Source organism: Puma concolor, chromosome A2 (assembly GCF_028749965.1).
Source record: "Puma concolor isolate L17-30 chromosome A2, mPumCon1.1.hap2, whole genome shotgun sequence".
Taxonomy (NCBI): domain Eukaryota; kingdom Metazoa; phylum Chordata; class Mammalia; order Carnivora; family Felidae; genus Puma; species Puma concolor.
Genome location: NC_141668.1, coordinates 54,827,243 through 54,849,435, shown reverse-complemented (window position 1 = coordinate 54,849,435; position 22,193 = coordinate 54,827,243). Strand labels below are relative to the sequence as shown.

At 34.1% G+C, this 22,193-nt stretch overlaps 1 protein-coding gene across 4 annotated transcripts in view; it reads right to left on the bottom strand.

The window, feature by feature from the left end:
* The window catches only part of HYCC1 (hyccin PI4KA lipid kinase complex subunit 1), a 105,927-nt gene that overhangs the window by 36,565 nt on the left and 47,169 nt on the right, over window positions 1–22,193 (bottom strand). For all 4 annotated transcript variants that reach the window (XR_015246331.1, XM_025929683.2, XM_025929682.2 and 1 more), the window contains exons 2-7: window positions 18,105–18,183; window positions 11,362–11,463; window positions 4,249–4,428; window positions 3,056–3,136; window positions 2,386–2,501; window positions 1,871–1,966 (exon numbers count right to left, since the gene is read on the bottom strand). Coding sequence is in view for 3 of the 4 variants with exons in the window: in XM_025929683.2 (XP_025785468.1) it covers window positions 1,871–1,966; window positions 2,386–2,501; window positions 3,056–3,136; window positions 4,249–4,428; window positions 11,362–11,463; window positions 18,105–18,155 (626 nt within the window). In the remaining variant the exon portion in view is untranslated. The remainder of the gene's footprint in view (window positions 1–1,870; window positions 1,967–2,385; window positions 2,502–3,055; window positions 3,137–4,248; window positions 4,429–11,361; window positions 11,464–18,104; window positions 18,184–22,193) is intronic.

Sequence of the window (22,193 nt, the reverse complement as noted above, 5' to 3'; positions counted from 1 at the left end):
AATAGTCATTCTTATTTAGGAGGTTGTATTATCTGTCTGTATTAGAATATTAGAGCTTCAAATGTATTAGAACATTATTCCTGGGTCCTACCATCTAAGACACTGCTTTAGAGTATACTTGGGCTTTATAGTGTGTTTTAAGTTCTACAGGTAAAAGTTGCTACATCAAGTTACCCCTTAAATAAATGTTTCTGAAGGGCTGGTCCTCACATTCATTTTAGTCCATTACAAAGTTTTCACTGGATCATAGTGAAATGAGAAACAAGAAAAGCTAAACATCCTATGTTTAATTTATAAATTGTTGTCCCTCACTTCCACTCTCCCCACTTCTTTTGATGTTCAAATCGTCTCCCTTTTGTTAAATAATGTTAACAAAACATTACTAGAATGGTAGAAATTCATAATAAGATACTGACTTGGCAAAATAAAAAGTTGGCAATGCTATACAGATATCCCACCCACTCTAACTTTTTGAAATTTTACAGATCTGTGAAATTCAAAACTCTATATATCTCTCTCTTTAAAGGATTTAAAATAAGAAACATTAGAAAGCTTCAGTAAATGGGAGGGACGGTACATTGGTGCCATCTTCTAAGGTCTGGGAAACATAACCAAATTCCAATTCAGGAATTATCTGAAAGATTCTCCACTTCTCTATCTTCTCTAATAAGTTCCATGCCTTGTTACTTACTTTCTCCCTCTGGTCCTATCCTATTCTGGTCCTATCCCTGTTTCCTATTCTATTCAGTTATCAATTTATGCTTTTTTGGGTTTTTTTGTTTTGTTTTGATTTCTAAGTATTGCTCTATATACTCTCCCTCTTACTAACTTTCCAAAGTTATGTCTTCTTTTTTTTATTTAAAAAAAATTTTTTTTATACATTTATTTATTTTTGATAGACAGAGAGAAACAGAGCACAAGTAGGGGAGGGGCAGAGAGAGAAGGAGACACAGAATCTGAAACAGGCTCCAGGCTCCGGGCTGTCAGCACAGAGCCTGATGCGGAGCTCAAACTCACAAACTGTGAGATCATGACCTGAGCCAAAGTCGGACACTTAACTGACTGAGCCACCCAGGTGCCCCCCAAAGTTATATCTTCTAAATAAGTTCCCCAAATCTAAATTATTCTACAAGTTTCTTAAGTCCATATTTTCCCTTATTACTTGAATTTCCAAAGGCATTTTCTCTGTTTTCTCTTTTGTTTTCTTTTTTAAAAAGGTAATATGTTCATCATAGAAAATTTAAAGAATGACAAAAAAAATCACACAGAAAAGATGAAAACAAACCATAATTCTACCAATTAGATATAAGTATTATTAATATTCTGGTCATATTCAGTCAATGCTGGAATGATACCCTATATACTGTCATTAAATACCTTTAAATAGGAATTTTTAAATGTTTGTATAGTCTACCTAAAGACTGTCATAATTTATTTAAGCAACCTCTTGGCTCAACTATTTTTTTTTTTTTTTTAACAAGGAGAGTTTAAAAACTAGTATCTCTTACTTATTTCTTGATACCAAATCAGAGCACAATAAAATTAATAAAATCAAAGTAACAAACAAAACAGAAACCAGCCACATGTCAAAAATCAAAAGGTCATAACAGTTGCATCCTTTTAATTATATAGAATAATACCTGATTAAATATTCCATTGAAATGTTATTCAGCTTTACCCTCTTCGTTATGTTTTTTGGAACTTCATTTATAGAGAACTTTCTATGTGTTGACTAGGCTAAGCTTCATATTAACTTCTCGAATGTTTTAAACAAATGATTACACAAAACAAAAATAAGTTAGATATGTAACAAACTAGCAATCCTAGATTCATATATTTGAATATTAAAAACATTTGAATTTTTATTTACCTTGAACAAATCTGACACAATGATTGAAGAGAAACACTGGGCATATAGGTTAAGGCAGCATTGTAACACAACAAAAGGAATGTCAATACTTCAAACCTAAAGATAAACCAAAAGAATATTTATAAATCTTTAGAATTCCAAGAAGTCAATCATAATTTAGCAGGCATTGGGGAAAAATACTATATTACAGAACAGACTTATACAATATAATTATACCAGTAATGATACAAAACTAAAAAGAAAAAAGACTTCCCAAGTAACAGTCATCTGAAAATGATCTCAAAATTTCAGTGTTCCAGATGACATCCGAATCCAAGTACAAAATAACAAATTAGGAAAGCATGTTTTTCCCTTGTATAAAATGACCCAATATTTAAAACAACAACAACAACAACAACAACAACAAAAAACCTGTTACATACAACTCATTAAAGATTACCTATAAAGGTACTGAAATAATTTTTTAAAAACCAGTGTGGTGGATTAGAATAGTGGGTTATGTCTCCACAGTGTACCTATTCTGTGCTGTCAACATCTCCCTTTGGGGGTGAGGTCCACTGTACACAACTTTCGACAAACCATGCTGGGATAGCGCACTCTCAGTCAGAGCCATGGACCCAATGCTGGAAGGCTGAAGAAGAGACATTTGAATGAAGGGAAAAAAAGCCATTCTGTTGAAAATGTGACATTAAGAATATATGCGCCACTAAGAATGATGGCCACGAACATCATATGTCTTAAAAATATTCCAACTGCATACTAAATTTTCTGCTCAAATATTTCACAAATAATTAAAATACAAACCACAAATAGAAATAAAATAATTTACTTTCAAAAAGTCTACCTCACCGCTGGTGAATTAAAATAAAAACTTAATTAAAAAATTCTACCCCAGAAATACACAACTGCCACACACAAAAATATTAGACTAGTTTTATTGATCAGAGAAAATACTTCAAAATGATTATTTTTGATAGCTTTCTTGTAATCAGATTTTAAAGCTTTATGATACTGAGTTCTCATTTCACTTAGGGTATAGTAAATACTTTGTGTGGTGTTTTACACTTTTTAAGGTACTAATAAATCAATCTTTTTTTTTTTTTTTTGCCTCAATAACCAGACCCTAATTTATAACACCTTCAAATCTTAGAACTAAAAAATTTACTTTGATAAAATATTACTTACTTCATGATATACAGATGGTTTGGATAAAGACGGAATCGTAAAACTCAATACTTTGCTATGTCCCTGTTTGTCAACTATTTCCTATAAAAGTGAAAAAAAACTTAAAATATTTATTTTTTACACATAAGTTTAAGAGCTAACTTTAAACTGTTAGTCTAAGAAAAAAAGATCTGAGAGGAAAGGAATTTTAAAGTTGACTAAAATCATAAACTAAGACAATCAATGATCAATTATTTATAAACAACAGGAGTTAACCTTCCTTTTTAAGATACAAGTAAGATATAAGTAAAGAAAGATACAAGGTACAAGAAAGATATAAGGAACACAGTTTTAAGGAAGGCTGAAATAGAGATATGTAGTGTCTTAATAATCACTGATTTTTCTCATGTAAAAAGTCACATTTTCTAAATTCATTAACATAGTTATGAAATATGTCAAGAAAAGGCCCTTAAATTTCTTTTTAAGAAAGTACAAATCTTAAATATGTAAAATATCATATTGATTAATAAACAAAGAGTAATGCAAACTATATGTTAAATCAATGGTTTGAACTCTGGTGATAGTCCAGATTTTATGAAATTATTAGTGGCACATATTAGACTAGATCTTTTTTCCCAAGCTTTTTGTGAAGGTCACTAACAGACAATTTACAGACAATAGATTTTAAGTTTAAAAAAATTCGGGGCGCCTGGGTGGATCAGTCGGTTAAGCATCCGACTTCAGCTCAGGTCACGATCTCGCGGTCCGTGAGTTCGAGCCCCGCGTTGGGGTCTGGGCTGATGACCCAGAGCCTGGAGCCTGCTTCCGATTCTGTGTCTCCCTCTCTCTCTGCCCCTCCCCTGTTCATGCTCTGTCTCTCTCTCTGTCTCAAAAATAAATAAACGTTAAAAAAAATTAAAAAAAAAAATCAACACTGATATTTTGAGATACCTCTATAAAAGAACTGAAATGGTCTGATTTTCAGTCTTCAATCAACTCCAAAAAATATATTTACATAGTTATATGTATGCCTGTATAGCCTTCAACCTCAATAAAGTTATTTTTAGGAGAATGAGATAGGAGTCATTTGATGTATGAAAAACAAATACTAGCTTCACTAAAATGAAAAGTAGTTGCTATTATGTCTTCACGTTTGCTATAAAAGTTATAGATCTGCTTTTGGCAAACACTTGTTAACTACATTAAATACAAACCAAATTGTAAACCCCTAGAAGAAGAGCTTCGATACATCCACTGCTATGCACATTTCTGCTGGCTGAGACTGCAAGGTAGCACCAAATCAATTCTGGAAGAAATTGCAGTGTAAATCGAAGCAACTGCTCTTCTCCACTGCGATAGAATTCAAAGAGCTGGTGACAGACGGGTTCTAGCAACTGGAAAAAAGACCAAGTGTTAATTCAAGGGTTCCACTGCATTTGAATAGACACTGACATATGAAATATAAATGGTTTTTCCTTGTTGGTAATTACTGAAATATATAAATGTTTTCATTTTTTTGGAAGCAAAACTATTCACTGTTAAGCTATTTAGCAAACCTTTGAAAGTTTACTTCTAGTGGAAGGTCAAACAGTTCAAAATAAACGTACTTGAAAGCACTTAATAAACTTTTAAATATCCTATAACTCTAAAGTAGTATTGGTATTTAAACCATATCTTTTTAACTTATTAAAATAGCTAGGCTAGGGCTCCTGGGTGGCTCAGTCGGTTAAGCGTCCGACTTTGGCTCAGGTCATGATCTCACAGTTCGTGGGTTCAAGCCCCGCATCAGGCTCTGTGCTGACCGCTTGCTCAGAGCCTGGAGCTGCTTCAGATTCTGTGTCTCCCTCTCTCTCTCTTTGCCCCTCCCCTGCTCACACTCTGTCTCACTCTGTTTCTCAAAAATAAATAAATGTAAAAAAAAATTTTTTTTTTAAATAGCTAGGCTATAAGAAGTTTCTTCCTTAATATCCTTAATATCCTACTTCCTGATAAAACATGCCAATATATACATGATTGGCTACTGGGATGGAGAAATTGAAATGGGAATGCTAGGTAGTTATCATCACATCACCCTCCTGAGCTTATAATTAGGCAGCATACGACAGCTATGTGTGTGGAGTAGCTGAATAATTACTGCACCCCTAAATCTAGATCCCTATTGTAACCATGGTTAATTGCCCCTGGATAATCTAAACATTGCTGCCGTTTTGTTTGAAACATGATTTAAAGTTATTTTTAACCTATTCCTCTCCCACCACATGCCAGCGTTACCCAGTCAATAGAGCTGACTGTATCTATATCATAGACATTTTTTTAATCAGAAAGTTAACATAAGTGACTCATATGTAAGTATTACCTGAAAGCATATACAATGATCACACACAAGTCATAAATATGTCACAGGATACTGATTTTTCAAAGCATCAAGCTATTATATTTTCAATGGACTATAGTTCATTCATTTTGCTAACTTAGGCAATAGATTTAAGTCAATTTACTAAACTGATTTTCTACTTCCAGTAATTATAATAAACAGAAACTAATTTACAGGAGATGTTATGATTTCAAATATGCTAAATATGTAATGTATACTGGGTATAATTAAAGTCAGTATTATTTATAACAAGGTATAGCAAAATTTACACTTTAATGAACATTAAGTCAAACTAGTCTTTCCTACTGAAAAATTATCTAACTTCTGACAGTTAAGGAGTATTTTTTTTCACTCTCAAAATGGTTGTTAGAGGGCAACAGGTGTCCACTGTGGTATGACAAGGGTAACAGGAAACTGGAAAGTTAGAGGAAAAGTAACCCTACTCATACATAGCTAGAGAAGTTTTCAAGGTAGAAATTTGGAATAATTGGGTTGGGGTAGCAGGCAAAAAGAAAAACTGGTAGGGAGATGTTTAGCTTTCAGGGGGGAGTTTTTAAAATTTCTTTGTGGGCCAGTGTCAATAATCTTGTATTATTGTAGAACATCCGTCATCTCTAAATACCTACGAGTGTTTTGGTTAAATCAATTGATATAATCTAACAAGTATCTGCAAAATTATAAAATCTTATGTTAAAAATTTATTCAATAATCGGCATGAACACATAAATAAATTTTAATCAGAACACCCTCCAAAGACCTTATAACCAATTTAAAATCCAAAATTAAAAGGGCTTTTGCTTTACGAAAGCATAACCAAATGAAGACAGATTCAATGGGGTGGAGAAATTATGATACTGCAGTGAGATTAAATGAAATTATGTATATCAAACCAAGAGAGAGAGAAATACCAATTATCTGTGCAATGTTTTATAACTTGCAAAGCACTTTCAAAGCACTTGAACCTATTCAATTCCCACAACATTGTAAGGTAGAATATCATTATCCATACTTTCTACATGGAAATTGAGACAAAGAGGCCATCTAATATGACCAAAATTATGCAGCTCACAAAGCTCAGAACTGCAGCCAACACTTTTTGACTCCTTTACAAACACACCTGAAAAATATCAGAAAAGAATAGAAAGATACATAATGTATGAAATATAGGTAGTATTTGGCTTATCTAACTTGAATATATTTGAGACAAGTAATGGAGCATTAGAACATGTTATGTTACTAGTGTTTGGTTCGAATTTTTGTATGTATTTTCTCATGGATATATTGTTCTATTTGGTGGGTGGATTTTACAGTACTATTAAGAAAGAACTGTACCTCAAGTATATTTTCAGGTGTTAAATGGGCTTTTTATGGATCTAATGAGAATCTAATCATAACCTTATTACCATTCTAAAATATATTCTAAATTCTAAAAGAAGTTACAAATGAAATTTTTACAAAAATCTATTTTTAGATAAGAAGTCTGTATCCTAAGATTTTCTTTCTTTCTTTCTTTCTTTCTTTCTTTCTTTCTTTCTTTCTTTCTTTCTTTCTTTCTTTCTTCCTCCCTCCTCCCTCCCTCCCTTCTTTCCCTCCCTCCCTCCCTTCTTTCCCTTCCTTTCTTTCTTTCTTTCTTTCTTTCTTTCTTTCTTTCTTTCTTTCTTTCCTTCTTTCTTTCTTTGTAGGTTCCACACCCAGTGTGGAGCCCTAACACGGGGCTTGAACTCATGACTCTGAGATCAAGACCTGAGCTGAGATCAAGAGTCATATGCTTAACTGACTGAACCACCCAGGAGTCCCTCTAATGGTAATAGAAATGTGACATAAAAATGCCTCTGGGTGGCTCAGTAGGTTAAGCATCTGACTCTTGATTTCAGCTCAGGTCATGATCTCACAGTTCATGGGACTGAGCCCCACATTGGGTTCTGAGCTCACAGCACAGTCTGCTTGGGACTCTCTCTCTCTCTCTCTCCCTCTCTCCCTCTCTCTCTCTTTCCCTCTCTCTCCCTCTCTCTCTCTCTGCCCCTGCTCCGCTCATGCCTGTGCTCCCCCTCCCTCTCTCTCAAAATAAGTAAACATTTATTTTAAATACGAAAAAAAAATGCCTTTGAATGACTAAAGCAGGGATAGAAGTTAGGAAAGAGTTAAGTTTGGGTATATTTACAAGAAAATCTTGTACATTTTTTACATTGAACTATTAATGAGGCACATAGGTAGGAAAAAATATAGAAGTTGGAAGGACACCACTATTCAGGTGCCAATAGCCACTGAACTGATCTCTCCATACTCTGGGCTCCCTATGCCTAGAACACCAGACTTTATGTGACTCTTTCAAAAAACAGCTGGCTTCATAACAGACTTGAGCTCTGTTAGCTTCTAATCATATGCCTTTCTTTTTTTTTTTTTTTTTTTTTAACGTTTATTTATTTTTGAGACAGAGAGAGACAGAGCATGAACAAGGTAGAGGCAGAGAGAGAGGGAGACACAGAATCCAAAGCAGGCTCCAGGCTCTGAGCCCTCAGCCCAGAGCCTGATGCGGGGCTCAAACTCACGGACCCGGACCGTGAGATAGTGACCTGAGTTGAAGTCGGACGCTTAACTGACGGAGCCAACCAGGCGCCCCTATGCCTTTCTTAAAGTTACAGCAATTAAAAGGATCAGTCAAGGGGCTCCTGGGTGGCTCAGTCGGTTAAGTGTCTGACTCTTGATCTCAGCTCAGGTCTTGATCTCAGTGTTGCTGAGTTCAAGCCCACTTTAAAGAAATAGATAGATTAGATAGATACATACACTAGTCAAGCAAACTGCATTGTACCCATAAACTGCTTCTACAATTTCTTGAATATAACACATATTCCTATCTCAGGGTCTTTGCATTTACTATTCCCTCTCCTGGAAAATTCTTGCCCCTAGTTTTTATGTTCTCCCCCTAATTCATTCAGACCTGATTCAACCAAGAGCTCCTGAGTCTCAACACATACTTTACCTACTCCACTTTATCTTCATAATTTTATCACTAATTGACACTGTATTATACATTTAGGTATTTGTATAACATCTATCTCACCTAAAAGTTCTTATGCAGAAGGTCAAGAACTTAGTCTATTTTGGGGCACCTGGGTGGCTTAGTTAGTTGGTTAAGCGTAGGACTCTTGATCTCAGCTCAGGTCATGATCTCACATTGCAGGGGAATGGGCCCTGCCCTGCATTGGACTCTGAGCTGACAGTGCAAGGTCTGTTTGGGATTCTCTCTCTCCCTCTCTCTCTGCCCCTCCCCCACTTATGCATGTGTTCTCTCTCTCTCTCTCTCTCTCTCTCTCTCTCTCTCAAAATAAATAAACTTAAAAAAAAGAATTTAGTCCATTTTGTTCACTGCTACATTTCTAAGTGATTTCTGGAACATTTATGGGTTCAAAAAATACTTAAAGAATTAAACTAAATAATGAAAAAGTACTATTACTAAAATCCAAATACCAAATTTGCTAAACTTCAAATAACACCCAAACCAATGTTCCAAATTTCAAAAATGCCAAAAGACAATGAATGATATCAACATTTTGGGACTATTTCCAAATTAGGATACAAAATATTCTAAAGAGAAAAAGGAGGGTTATGATGTTCAAATAGAGTACACTGTTATATTTTAGAAGCCCTTCTAAATATATTTTTTTAAGATTGAGTTGGGTTTTAAGAATACAGAATACACACTATCTTCACCACATAAATCTGGCTAAAAACATAAAACAAACTTCAATGCAAAATCTCCTAAATTAGTGATTCTAAAAGCATGGCCCATGGACTGAAGACCAGCCACAAATGTTATCAGTAATTGAGAGGAAACAATGTAAATACAGAAATTGAGAGGAAACATTAAGAGACTTTTATAGCAACTTGATATTGCTTCACCATCCAAGTTGGTGATCAGCAAACTTACTTAACAGGATATAGTATAGATCAGTTAGGGGTTATCAAGTTTATGTGCTACCTCACATATGATGTGAGTTTCATGTTAATCATGTGCACTAGGTACACTTATTAGTCTGCAACAGACTGAAATTTTTTTAAAAACTGGTCCTTCACCACAAATACTTTGAGAAATACTGCTCTGAACCATAAGAGTTGTATTTACTTTGAATAAAAGAAATGCTATGAACCAAACTAGTCTATCAGAAATTTACCTTACAAACTATATCCAACATAGCCTGGTTAAATCAACATTCATCACAGGGTAATTTCAAAATATAAAGCAGTAAATTAGAAACAAGATTTCATTTATTAAAAAAATAATAAAGCTATACCTATACTTACTCTGTTTGGTGAAATAATTCTTACACATGGAAAACCTTAAAATAGCATCCACCGAAATACTTTGAAAACTAAAACCCTTCAAGAAAACAAGCTACCTATACATGTTATACAAATTAAAGAGCTTTGGCGAAAAGGAAAGAACAAGCAAAATGTGATTATTCTATTCAGTTTTTCCAGGACAAGTTTGGGGTTTGTCAATTTCACCCCTAGTCTTGTCTTTTGCACATAACAGTCGTGATGCACTTTATAGCATAATCAGTAGAAGCTGGGTTTTCCAGACCTCCTTCCTGAAGAGGTTAACTACTCAAATAACAACAGGCTCTAGTTTTGGAAGGTTAATCCAAAAGGCACATAGATCCACATAGGACTGGACTCCAGGGTATGAGTTATTTTACCATCAAGTAATAAGACTAGTGGTGTCAGAGCTGCCATGTCATCTACCAAACTTGTGTACAAAAAGAATTACATTCTTCGTATCCCTCTCCTCTATTCCACCTCTTTCCGTTCTCAATAGCTTCCTCCTAGGCTATTATCCTAGTACCCTAGTCTTGCTTTCAATTTTTCCATTCTCCTATCTATCTTCCACATAGCCACCTTCCTGAAACAATAATCTGATCAAGTCATACCTTCAGTACAAAAGTCTAAATTGCTTATGATGGAGTTCAAGGCTCACCATGGTTACGACCTAAACCAATCTTTCCAGCTTCAGTTCAGTACCACCAGTCTTATTCTCTTGTTTACTATTGCATTAGCGTATTTGCTATTTTCCAAATGCCATGCCTTTTATTGTCCACACTACTTCCAATCCTTTTCTATTCTATTATGAATAGTGGGATTTACAAGCACCAGAATCTGAAGTATAAATCATTTTACCACCTTCAAACTAAATTTTCTTTCTAAAAAAAGAGAAGGAAATGGGGGCGTTGGGTGGGGGCAAGAGAAAAGAAGGAAGCACAGAGAAACATCAGCCAGACAAAACTGCTTGCCATTCCTTGAGTGTTTTGCATTTTCTCAGCCCTCCATATACTATTCCAACAGCTTAGAATGTCCTTTCACATTACATATCTGGAAAACTTATGCATATGCATCTAAGCATTCCCTTGAAAGCATGTATTTACTTATTTTCTCTCCTTTTCCTCTTTCAAGATAAAGACCATGTGTTACTACTCTTTGATTTTCTATTGCCTAACATTAAAGCTGGTTTATAGTGAGCATACAAATATTTGCTGAATGAACAAAGACATATAATGACGCTGACTTTCTAGGCTACCTCTAGCAAGATAGATAGATAGATAGATAGATAGATAGATAGATAGATAGATAGAAAGAAGAGGAGGAACATGTTCAGAGATGGCTTTTAGAATATAGTAATAATCTACTTCTTGGCCTAGGGGATGATACAGTGAAGTTCATTTTATTATAGTTCTTTTTTTTTATTATTCAACCATTTTTTTGAAAATACCGTATTCTACTCTCATCCCCTCTACACCACTTCCCAAATGTAATCAGATAAACAATCCATAATATATATTAAAGTTCTTTAAACATATACTTTTTCTAATTCTTTTATATATATGTGATATTTCACAATAAAAAATTAAAAATCAATCAAATGAATACTACAAGCACAATAAACTATAAGAGTACTTACCTCACTTTGTGGCTCCTGGATAACTTTATACAGAGATGAAACTAAAGAACTCTTGTCTTTCAAATTTGTGGCATAATTTGATAAAGATGTTTCTGGTAGTGTCTAAACAAATTTAAAAAAAATTTATTTTTATAATAGGCAAATCCATAAATAGAAAGTACATTACTTGTTACCAGAGGTTGAGGGGTGGGGGAGATTTGGAGTGACTGACAGGTATGGAATTTCCTTTTGGGGTGGTGGAATTAGATGCTGGTGTTAGTTGCATAACATTGTGACTATACTAAAAACCACTATATTTTCAGCCTAAAACAATGAATTTTATGTTATGTGAAATATATCTCAACAAAAAACATATTTAATTTTCTTGTCATCAACAAGGATAAAAATTAACATTAACACTTCATCTTTGATTGAACAGTTTGGGGTTAGAAATGAGAATACAAAACATATGTAAAGCTAGAGATATATTTTTTGTAGTATCATATAAATTCAAAATCTCATTAGTGGTATTGATCCTACCTCTTAATAAACACGTTGTATATGGATCTAATGTTTCAACCTTAAAGCCACAGATTATCTACCAAAGTAACTCCTGAGTTATATATGGTGACTGTTAACTTAGATAAGGCTGTTCAATTAACAGAGTTGGGGGCAAATTTTCTTCTCAGAACTGGTGAAAAAGATAGCCATACTACCAGCAAACTAATTTTCCTAATGCCATTTAAAATATGGATAACTAGGGGCGCCTGGGTGGCTCAGTCAGTTAAGCGTCCGACTTCGGCTCAGGTTGTGATCTCGCAGTCCGTGGGTTCGAGCCCCGCATCGGGCTCTGTGCTGACAGCTCAGATCCCGGAGCCTGCTTGGGATTCTGTGTCTCCCTCTCTCTCTGCCCCTCCCCTGCTCACGCTCTGTCTCTCTCTGTCTCAAAAATAAATAAAAACATTAAAAAAATAAAATAAAAATAAAATAAAATATGGGCCACTAATTACAGCTTGCCAGTACCACCCATTCAGAAAGGACACCATGACCAGAGAGGAATGGGAAGAGATCAAACTCCAGTATCAGACGGTTTGGGGTAAAAGTACTAGGGAAATCTGAAAAAAACAAAACAAAACAAAAACAAAACACTTCATTATAACAAATGACAAAAACCTACCCTTCTAGAGTATACCTCTTCCTTAATATCTGTCTCCAAGTCATTATTTTTTCTCATGCAAATTACCTCAATTAATCAGTCAACAAATGTTAATCTTGCAGTAGATACAGTGTCTCAGGATATTGCTAATAGTCATTCCACGGTATATACTATTTCTTATTTGTCCCATCTCCTAGTATTTAATAATTTAAAAGTTATGATTAGTGCATATACATGTACATGTGCATAAACACACACTGAAAATTAAACAGCATAAATGTTTGTACTAAGGATATATGATTCATTTTTACTTTACCATGAGTTCCTTAAGGGCAAAAACTATCTTATTATCTCTCCATCCACAGCACTCAGCACAAGGCCTCATACTCAAACCTCCGCTGAAGGGATTTAGTATAGATGAACAAAATGAGAATAAACACTGCCACTATTTACACTTCAGTAGATTCTTTAAAAATAGGTCATATTACATCTTAAGATATATAAATGAATAGATTCTTTTTTTAATTCAATAAGATAGTTTTGTTTACCAGAACAGTAAGTAAATATGAACTGTCTGGAAACCTTCCACCATTCTCCAGAGTAAAAAAAGAAAGTTTCACTGCAATTGCTTACATAAAGAGGAGATTAGGGCATTCTTCAATATTTCAAAAGCAAGTAACAAAAGATCTCCAGGCAACATTCCATTTCCGTTATTTGATCAAGAGTAACCTTACACTAGGGGAATTTATATAAAAGGGAGTAACGGTCAAATAAACAACAGATTTCTTTTTTTTTAAGTTTTTTTAATATGTTTATTCATTTTTGAGAGAGACAGAGTGTGAGCGGGGGAGGGCAGAGAAAGAGGGAGACACAGAATCCAAAGTAGGCTCCAGGCTCTGAACTGTCAGCGCAGAGCCAAGTATGGGGCTGAACCCATTAACCATGAGATCCTGACCTGAGCAGAAGTCAGATGCTTAAACGAATGAGCCACCCAGGTATCCCTATAAATAACAGATTTCTAACCCCCTGAATGGAAATGAACCTGAACTATATATATAAAATACACTATTATATAGATGTGTATGTCTAACTATAAAATCTAAAATGGAGTGAATTGAAATATAAATTTTAAAAATGATTAGTAAATAGAAAGATTATTATAATGTTACATATACTATTTAGGCTAAAACTGGAACATTCATTAAAAATGTTCATTATAATTTTCAATTTATGTACCAATTAACCTTCATGAAATAAAACATTGTCTGTGAAACAGCCAAAGACAAAAGGATAGTTCTTCTCTGAAGAGACAAACTCCAGAAAATATCCTGGACCCAGGACACTGTGCTGCTAAATGAGAGGAAGTGTCTTCTAAAACTTAGTGCACAAGTCTGTCGTTATTTCATTTTGTGAATGTGGGAAAAGCTACTTTTGTCTATAGAAGGGGAGAAAATATAATTTCTGTGTTTATAAACAGTGTTTTGAAAAACTTAAGATCTAACCATGCCTAGTGGACTTAAGTACTACTATAGCAAACCTTTGAATTTTCTTGCACTGTACTAGTTCAAAGGTACCGGCCTTCTTAAATACCAGCTAAGTTTTCTCACTTTTCAGAAGGCAGAATTTCAAAAAAAAAAAGTAATGGGAAATTAGTCTTGGCAAAAGTTGAAGAAGACAGATGTTTCATACTAAAGTATCATTTGGCAGATGGCTTTTTAAAAACGTAAGGAGGTGATATGGGTTGGGTAGAAGAGAATTAATGAAGATAGACAGATGGATGGAGAGGCAATAAATAAAACAACTCTGTTCAACAACATTACACATAAGACTAGATTTTGAGATTCAGTGACTACCAGAAAATTGAAAAATTAGCAGTCTAGAATTCTGCTAGATAAATCTACACATAGCATTAAGGAAAACACAATACAATCTGAAAGTTAACACTTTACAAATCAATCTTTGAAAAGATAAAAACTGAATGATTCAGAAAATATTAAAATAATGAAGTCTCAAATCGAATCACTTTGTTGGTATATAAAGAGAATACTAATGAGGGCCTATAGCTAGAGTATATACTGAAAAGTTTTTCCAAAGGCAAAAAAAAATTTTTTTTTCACACAACAAATTGTGTTGTCTTTGTGCATTTGAGAGCATAGTGAATGAAGTTAGGTTGGGAGTTCAAACTGTGACCATGGAACAACGTAAAACTAAAATCATCTTCACAGACCACCCACTCACTTTTTCTGATGAGGATATTGAAACCCAAAAAAGTTATGTGATTTTTCCAACATCATAAAACCACACAGCAGAATAATTATGATTAGATCAAACGGTTTCTGACTTCTCAGCCCAATGCGCTTTGTACTACTTTATCAATCTGATGATCTTAGCTTTAATAGTACCATGGTTATTAAATTCAACAACCAAGCAAAGGCTTTCTCCTCCAACTCCTTCTCTCCCTCAATACCCCCCTCCTTTTCCCTCTCATTCTCTCCCTCTCTCTTTGCCTCTCCCTCTCCCTCTCCCTCTCCCTCTCTCTCTCTCTCTATATATATATGTGCACATCCAAACTTCCTTTCTTATTTTAACCAAAATATGTAATTAACATTACAAATCATTTCAAAAGACAAAATACTTTTAAGAGATACGTTCTCAAGTACTTTTCTACCTTTTATTACCTTTAATATGCTGCTGATTTTGCCTGATAACCTTAATCTCTTCATTAAACGTAAACAGAGCTGAATTCAACATACATGAACACAATTCAGAATAACATTCAAAATAATTTTCAGGAATGCTTACCAAATTAACCAAGAAACAGAAAATGTCTTCTTAACTAGCTATAATACAGACTTGACAATAATTTAAAACATTTACTGAGTTAAATTGACTGGAAATTGGGTAAATTTAATCTTGGGGGTTAGAAGAAAATTAAATTAAATTACTTTTTAATTCATAGGGCCCAGGATTTTACTCCCATCCTCCCAATGGAAAAGTTTCTTTATCCTTGAATTAAACTTATAAAAATTTTGATAAAATAGCACTACTCACTAATACACTATATAGATAAAATATTATTTAGATAATACTTTATTCACATCCTACTTTCTTTTAGTGGAAAATGGTACTTAGAAAATAAGATCTGGGTGCATAGTATACTCATTACTACTGGGGTGTAACTGTCATTGTTTCTCAGCCCTCCCAGTGAACAAACCTGGGAAATATATGTATGCATTTACATACGGATATACATGTATAATGATATCACATACATATTTAGATCCATGAGTCATACTGATTCTTACAATTCCAATCTAACACCTTAAGGTTCTTTCTTGCCATTCCCCATTCCATGTTTCTAATTCCTTTCTCAGACACTGAGAAACCTAACTCCCATTATCCTCCATATATTTATTTATTTACTCAGAGTAACCAACCTACCAATGTAACCCCTCTGGTTGAGTCTTCTACATGTCACCTCTGCAACCCTCCACCCTAGCTACCCACTTCTTCAAGCACTAGGGCATAGTGTTGCCCATACTGCTGCACTGCCCCTTTACCTTACTCTTCACTGCTACACTCACTAGGGTGCTATGTATCCAAGCCAGGAGGGGAAGGGAATAAACAAACAGGCAGGAAGGTAAGGAATCAGTCATGATTTTCAATTACTTGCCTTAACAGTTGACCCCTCCCCTATACCATCCTTTAACAGGCCCTCTTTCCACAACTTCCATATTAAAAAATGGCTAACTGGCTATATCTGCTTTTGCAAATTTGACTTCATTATCAAACATAAGAATCCTTAATAGTACTCAACTTTTAAATTTGACAATTTCCATCAACTGTCAAAAAAAAAATCATGGTATAATGAACCAAATTAAATACTCCTAAAGCAAAAAAAGCTTAAAACCTTGAATACTTACTCACAAAAACAACATATGCAGGGGAAAAAAGCACATACAAAATGTAATCAAATTATTAAAATATGTAGAAGGTACTATATACAGTGCACTTTTATAAGATTCTACCTCACGTTATGATGATTTAGGGGATCTGTAGAAGGATACTCAACTCATGACTATAATAAATTACAAAGTAAAAATCTGCCCAGACATTTGTCAGGATGAGATAATAATGACTGATAAGACCAGCTGCAAAATTAACAGGAAACACCACTTCTCTCAAGGACACACTGCAGCTAAAGTGTCATAACAACCTCCCTTTTTGGAGTGACTAGCTATATCCTTATTCACTGAGGAGCCTTGTTATCTAAAATCATAGATATCAAAAACTTTGCTGTTTAAACATATATCAGTAAGAATGAAACATCCACTCTTTCCTGAAGGATCTAAGTCACCTTGAAACAGAGAAGCAGGCTTGATTTCTAGTCAAGATGCAGAGCTTCATATAAGGGGTTTCTGAACACAACATTCCACATGGATGTTAACTGTGTAGTTTCCAAGACAACATGATCCTGGGTCCACTCTGAAGTCCATACCAGATTTTAACTCCATTACACACAGCTCTGCTTTGTGTTAAGCCCATCAAAATACTACTCCATTTAAATTTCATCTAGGGGCCCCTGGGTGGCTCAGTCATTTAAGTGTCCGACTTCAGCTCAGGTCACGATCTCACGGTTTGTGAGTTCAAGCCGCGTGTCAGACTCCGTGCTGACAGCTAAGAGCCTGGAGCCTGTTTCAGATTCTGTGTCTCCCCTCTCTCTGCTCCTCCCCTGTTCCTGCTCTCTCCCTCTCTCTGTCTCTCTCAAAAATAAATAAACATTAAAAAAAAATTTTTTTTTAATTTTTCATCTGAATTTCACCCTTCCTCCAAATACTATAATAATTTTGTCTTTTCCTCTGTTTGGTAAGTTGGCCATATAGTGCCTGTTGCAGTCTCCTTCACTGAAACAAGCCAATTAAGTCTGACTTTGTCAGACAACACATCTGTCCCAGAAAGTGGTGGGCTCATTAGGCTAGACAAAAAATTGATAGTTGCATTAAAAACTCTTCATTCCTCTGGTTCATGATCATGAAGTTCACGTAATTATGTGTAACAAGACCCAGAGGACAAGGAGAAGGTAATTAACTGGTTAAAGAACACAATTTTAGCAATTATAGAGAAAACTTCATAAGACAAGAAAACAAAAGTTAACCAGCTAGAGAAGAATCCATTGTTAGAAAGGTGGGCAAATATCTTTCCATCTTCTCCTCATTGTTGATCATGCCCACTCCCTTTGCCCTCTAAACTGGGAGAAACATTTAAACATTGAATTTTTGATGGTGGTTAGAAAGGGTAACATTAATAATCAGAAACTTTAACCATTCTTTGTGGTGTTGCTGTGAAAAGGAGAAAACAAAATCTTTTAACCACTTGGGAGAAAAAAAGGAATTGATTTCCTAGAAAAAACTACTATGTATAAATAATTCCCTATTAAGATTTGTTGGAACATATTTCTGCTTCCATAGATATTTAGCCTTTCAGTCATTAAAAAGAATAAAAATTACAAAAAGTAAAATAAAATATATTTTTAAAAAGCCACTGTGATTTAAACCCCAGACAAAACTTCTTTGGAGTATAATTATTATATTGAGACAGTAAATATTACCTTAAACTCTGACAACCATTCCTCCACAACCCCTTTCTCTGAAGTGAACATCTTTCCACATCTGTTCTAGACCTCCAACCTGGAAGTTAACATAGAAAATGTTAAAATTTGTAATATATTTTATTTTTAGATTACTATGAATAGAACTAATCCTATAAAATTGTGTTACTTCTTTGTGAAATTAAGGCAGATTCAAACATAAATTAGTAGGCTCACGTCAAAACAATGTGCACAAACAAGTATTCAAATGCAAGAATTATAACAAAAGTATAAATATCACAACATAATTAAATTGGCTCTGCAATGTTCATTCAGCCTTTAGGAATGCCAGCTGCAAAACATACTGAATACTTTCCCCCAGTTTCAACGAAATAATTCCAAAATATCATGCATCTTAAGAAAATTTCAGAAAATAATTTAAAACTGCAAAAATATAAAAAGACATGCTACAAAACTGACTTTGTACAAAGCAGTTTAGTAATTTAATTTGCTTATATTTTGATTCTTTACGATCTATTTAGGCAAGCCAATTGGCTCCCTGAAAGCTTAATACTCATAAAACAAGAGTAAAAGTGATAATAGTCAAGATAATGATCACATTCAACAATAGTTATTCAGATTGGGATTTAGTTAAGTAAAAATAAGGGGAAAAAAGAAGCTAAAGAACATGCAAAACAAATTTAGCTCAAGCAAAATTGCTGTGAAAATACAATGTTGTTTTCTTCACCCATCTATATGAACGTAGACCTAGAAACTGTTTCTTGAGGAAAATCTTAGCTCTATCTGAATTTCCTAAACCCCTAATTCAGGCACAAATCCTGCATGAGACTTAATTTTTATCAGCATAATCATGTAGTAGAAATAGAGGTATAATTGCCCGAAACTTAATCTTGATTCTATTACTTATTTGTAGTAGAACCTTAGGCAAGTTATTTACCTTAATTTTTTCATCTGTGAAATACAGATAACCATAGCACCTACGGTCAAAGGTTATGATTAAATGAAAAATGCAAATAAAAGCACTTATTACAGTACCTGGCAATAAGGCTTTAAATACTATGCAAAATTTGTACCATATTACTGATTTTATAGAACTGTCCATTCAGATAAATTGGGCTTTGGAATTGTGTCCCAAATGTTACCCAAAACACTGCTACTTCACATGTTATCACCTTTAAAATCCAAAAAAGGAGAAAATTCACATCTTCAGTTTTTACAACTAGGAAAAACTCTCCTTTAGGGTAACTGGTTTGCTTTTACATATGGATACTGTGAATCTCATAACTGATTCTCTTTGCTTTGACTCTAATAAAATGGGAGTTACAGTTTCTGCCCTAACTCTGTATACAAAAAAGCAGGCCTGAATTAATCTTATCTGTCGTTTTACATTATACTCTTATCCTTATTTTATTTCTGCATTTTTATTTTTATCTTGTTACATTATACTTATTTGTGAAGCAAAATGAAGGAAAGTAAATTTAAATACACATGTTTTCTTTTGTATTGATTCATTGTTTACTTAGTAAATTAAGATAGAAAATTATCACAAATAAAACAATGTTACATCAAATTACAGAGAATTGGGGAGGTGAAATTTTTACAAAAATTCAAAACAACTCCCTAGTTAAAATTAATTTTTAAAAGGTTGAAAGGAATCAAGAGGGATTTGACTATCAAGAATACTCAAGCAATCTTGAAGAACAACAGAGCTACAGGACTTGAACTTCTAAACATCAAGGTTTACTAGAAAATTTAACAAACATTATAGTAGTTAAGCCAGTGTGTATTATCAAAAGGGCCAAAAAGAATCAATGGAATGAAACAGGGTGGCCAGGAAAAAAATATATATATATTAAATAATACAATATATATAATATTATATAATTATATATATGTTTATTATATAATTATATAATTACAATATTTTTCTGGCCACCCTGTTTCATTCCATATATATATATATATATATATATATATATATATATATACATATATATATATATACACACACACACACATACATATGGAGAACCATGACCTAGTAGTTCATACCACATGCAAAAATCAGTTCCAGTTGGATCTTAGATTTAAGTGAAAAAGGTAAAACAAAAAGCATTTGGAGAAAAACATAAGAGAATACATTCATAACCTTAGAGTAGGCAAAAGTTTCTTAAACAAGCAGCACAAAAGCACTGTTCATAAAGCAATTAAAAAAATAAATTGGACTTCATTAAATTAAGAACTTCTGTTTGTCAACAAATGAATGAAGAAAATGCAGTGCACAATGAAATACTATTCAGCCTTAAAAAGGCAATCCTGCCATTTGTGACAAAATGGGTGAACCTGGAGGACATTATGCTAGGTGAAATAAATCAGGCACAGAAAGATAAATACTCCAATATTTCACTTATATGTAAAGGCTTAAAAAGTCAAACTCATAGTTAACAGAGAGTAAAATGATGGTATCCAGGGGCTACGGAGGTGGGGGCAATGAGGAGATGTTGGTCAAAAGATGTACATTTTCAGTCACAAGATAAGTCCTGGGGATCTAATGTACATACAGCATGGTAACTACAGTTGAAAATGTATATTTGAAATTTGCTGAGAGAGTAGCTCTTAAGTGCTCTCACCACACACACACACACACACAAAGATAACTAAGTGAGGTAATGGATATATTAATTAGCTTGATTGTGGCATATCAAAATATTGATACCTTAAATACATACACCTTTTATTTGTCAATCACACTTCAATAAAGCTGGTGGGGTTTGGGGATGGGGGGAAGGGAAGAACTTCTGTTCATCAAGTTACCACTAAGAGAATGAAAAGACAAAGCCAAAGGGTGGGAGATGATATTTGCATTTCATATATCTAACAGAAGTCTCATATACAGAACTCAAATTAGTAAGAAAAAGGCAGATAATCCAATAGGAAAAACAAGCATAACAGTTACCCAAATGAAAAACCTAACGTATGAAAGGTGTTCAACACACACACACACACACACACACACACACACACACACACACTTGCAAGTGTGGCTAGAATGAAAAACAAAAATCCCAAGTGTTGAAAAAAGATATGGAGCAAACAGAATATTCATAAGAGCTGGTATGGATATAAATTGGTACAATATCTTGGAAAACTCTTTGACAATATCTTCTGAACTTGAACAAATGCATCTTCCACAGACCAACAATTCCACTCATAAAAATATACCCTAGAGAAATGTGGATATACGTTTTCTGAAAGATGTGCTTAGTTAGGAATTCTCAGAGCAGCAGTTTTTGTAAACAGTTAAAAACTAGAAACAAACCAAATGTTCATCAAGAGTAGAATGGATAAATATACCACATGGAGTTCTATACAACAATGACAATAAGAAAACTATAATTATATCAGTGTCACAATGTTGGGGAAAAGAAGGCAGACGAAAGAGTACATGCTCTGTAACTACATTTGCATACACTTCAAAAACAGGCAAAACTAATTGATTGTGTTAAAAGTTAGGATAATGCACTCTGGAAAACAGTATGGAGGTTCCTCAAAAAACTAAAAATAGAACTACCCTATGATTCAGCAATCGCACTACTAGGTATTTATCCAAGGGATACAGGTATGCTGTTTTGAAGGGGCACATGCACTCCAATGTTTATAGCAGCACTATCAACAATAGCGAAAGTATGGAAAGAGCCCAATGTCCATCGATGGATGAATGGATAAAAAAGGTGTGGTATATATATACAATGGAGTATTACTCGGCAATCAAAAAGAATGAAATCTTGCCATTTGCAACTACGTGGATGGAACTACAGGGTATTATGCTAAGCAAAATTAGTCAGAGAAAGACAAAAATCATATGACTTCACTCATATGAGGACTTTAAGACACAGAACAAAAAAAAAAAAAAAAAAAAAAAAGACAGAACAGATGAACCCAAGGGAAGGGAAGCAAAAATAATATAAAAACAGGGAGGGGGACAAAACATAAGAGACTCTTACATATGGAGAACAAACAGAGGATTGCTGGAGGGGTTGTGGGAGGGGGGATGGGCTAAATGGGTAAGGGGCATTAAGGAATCTACCC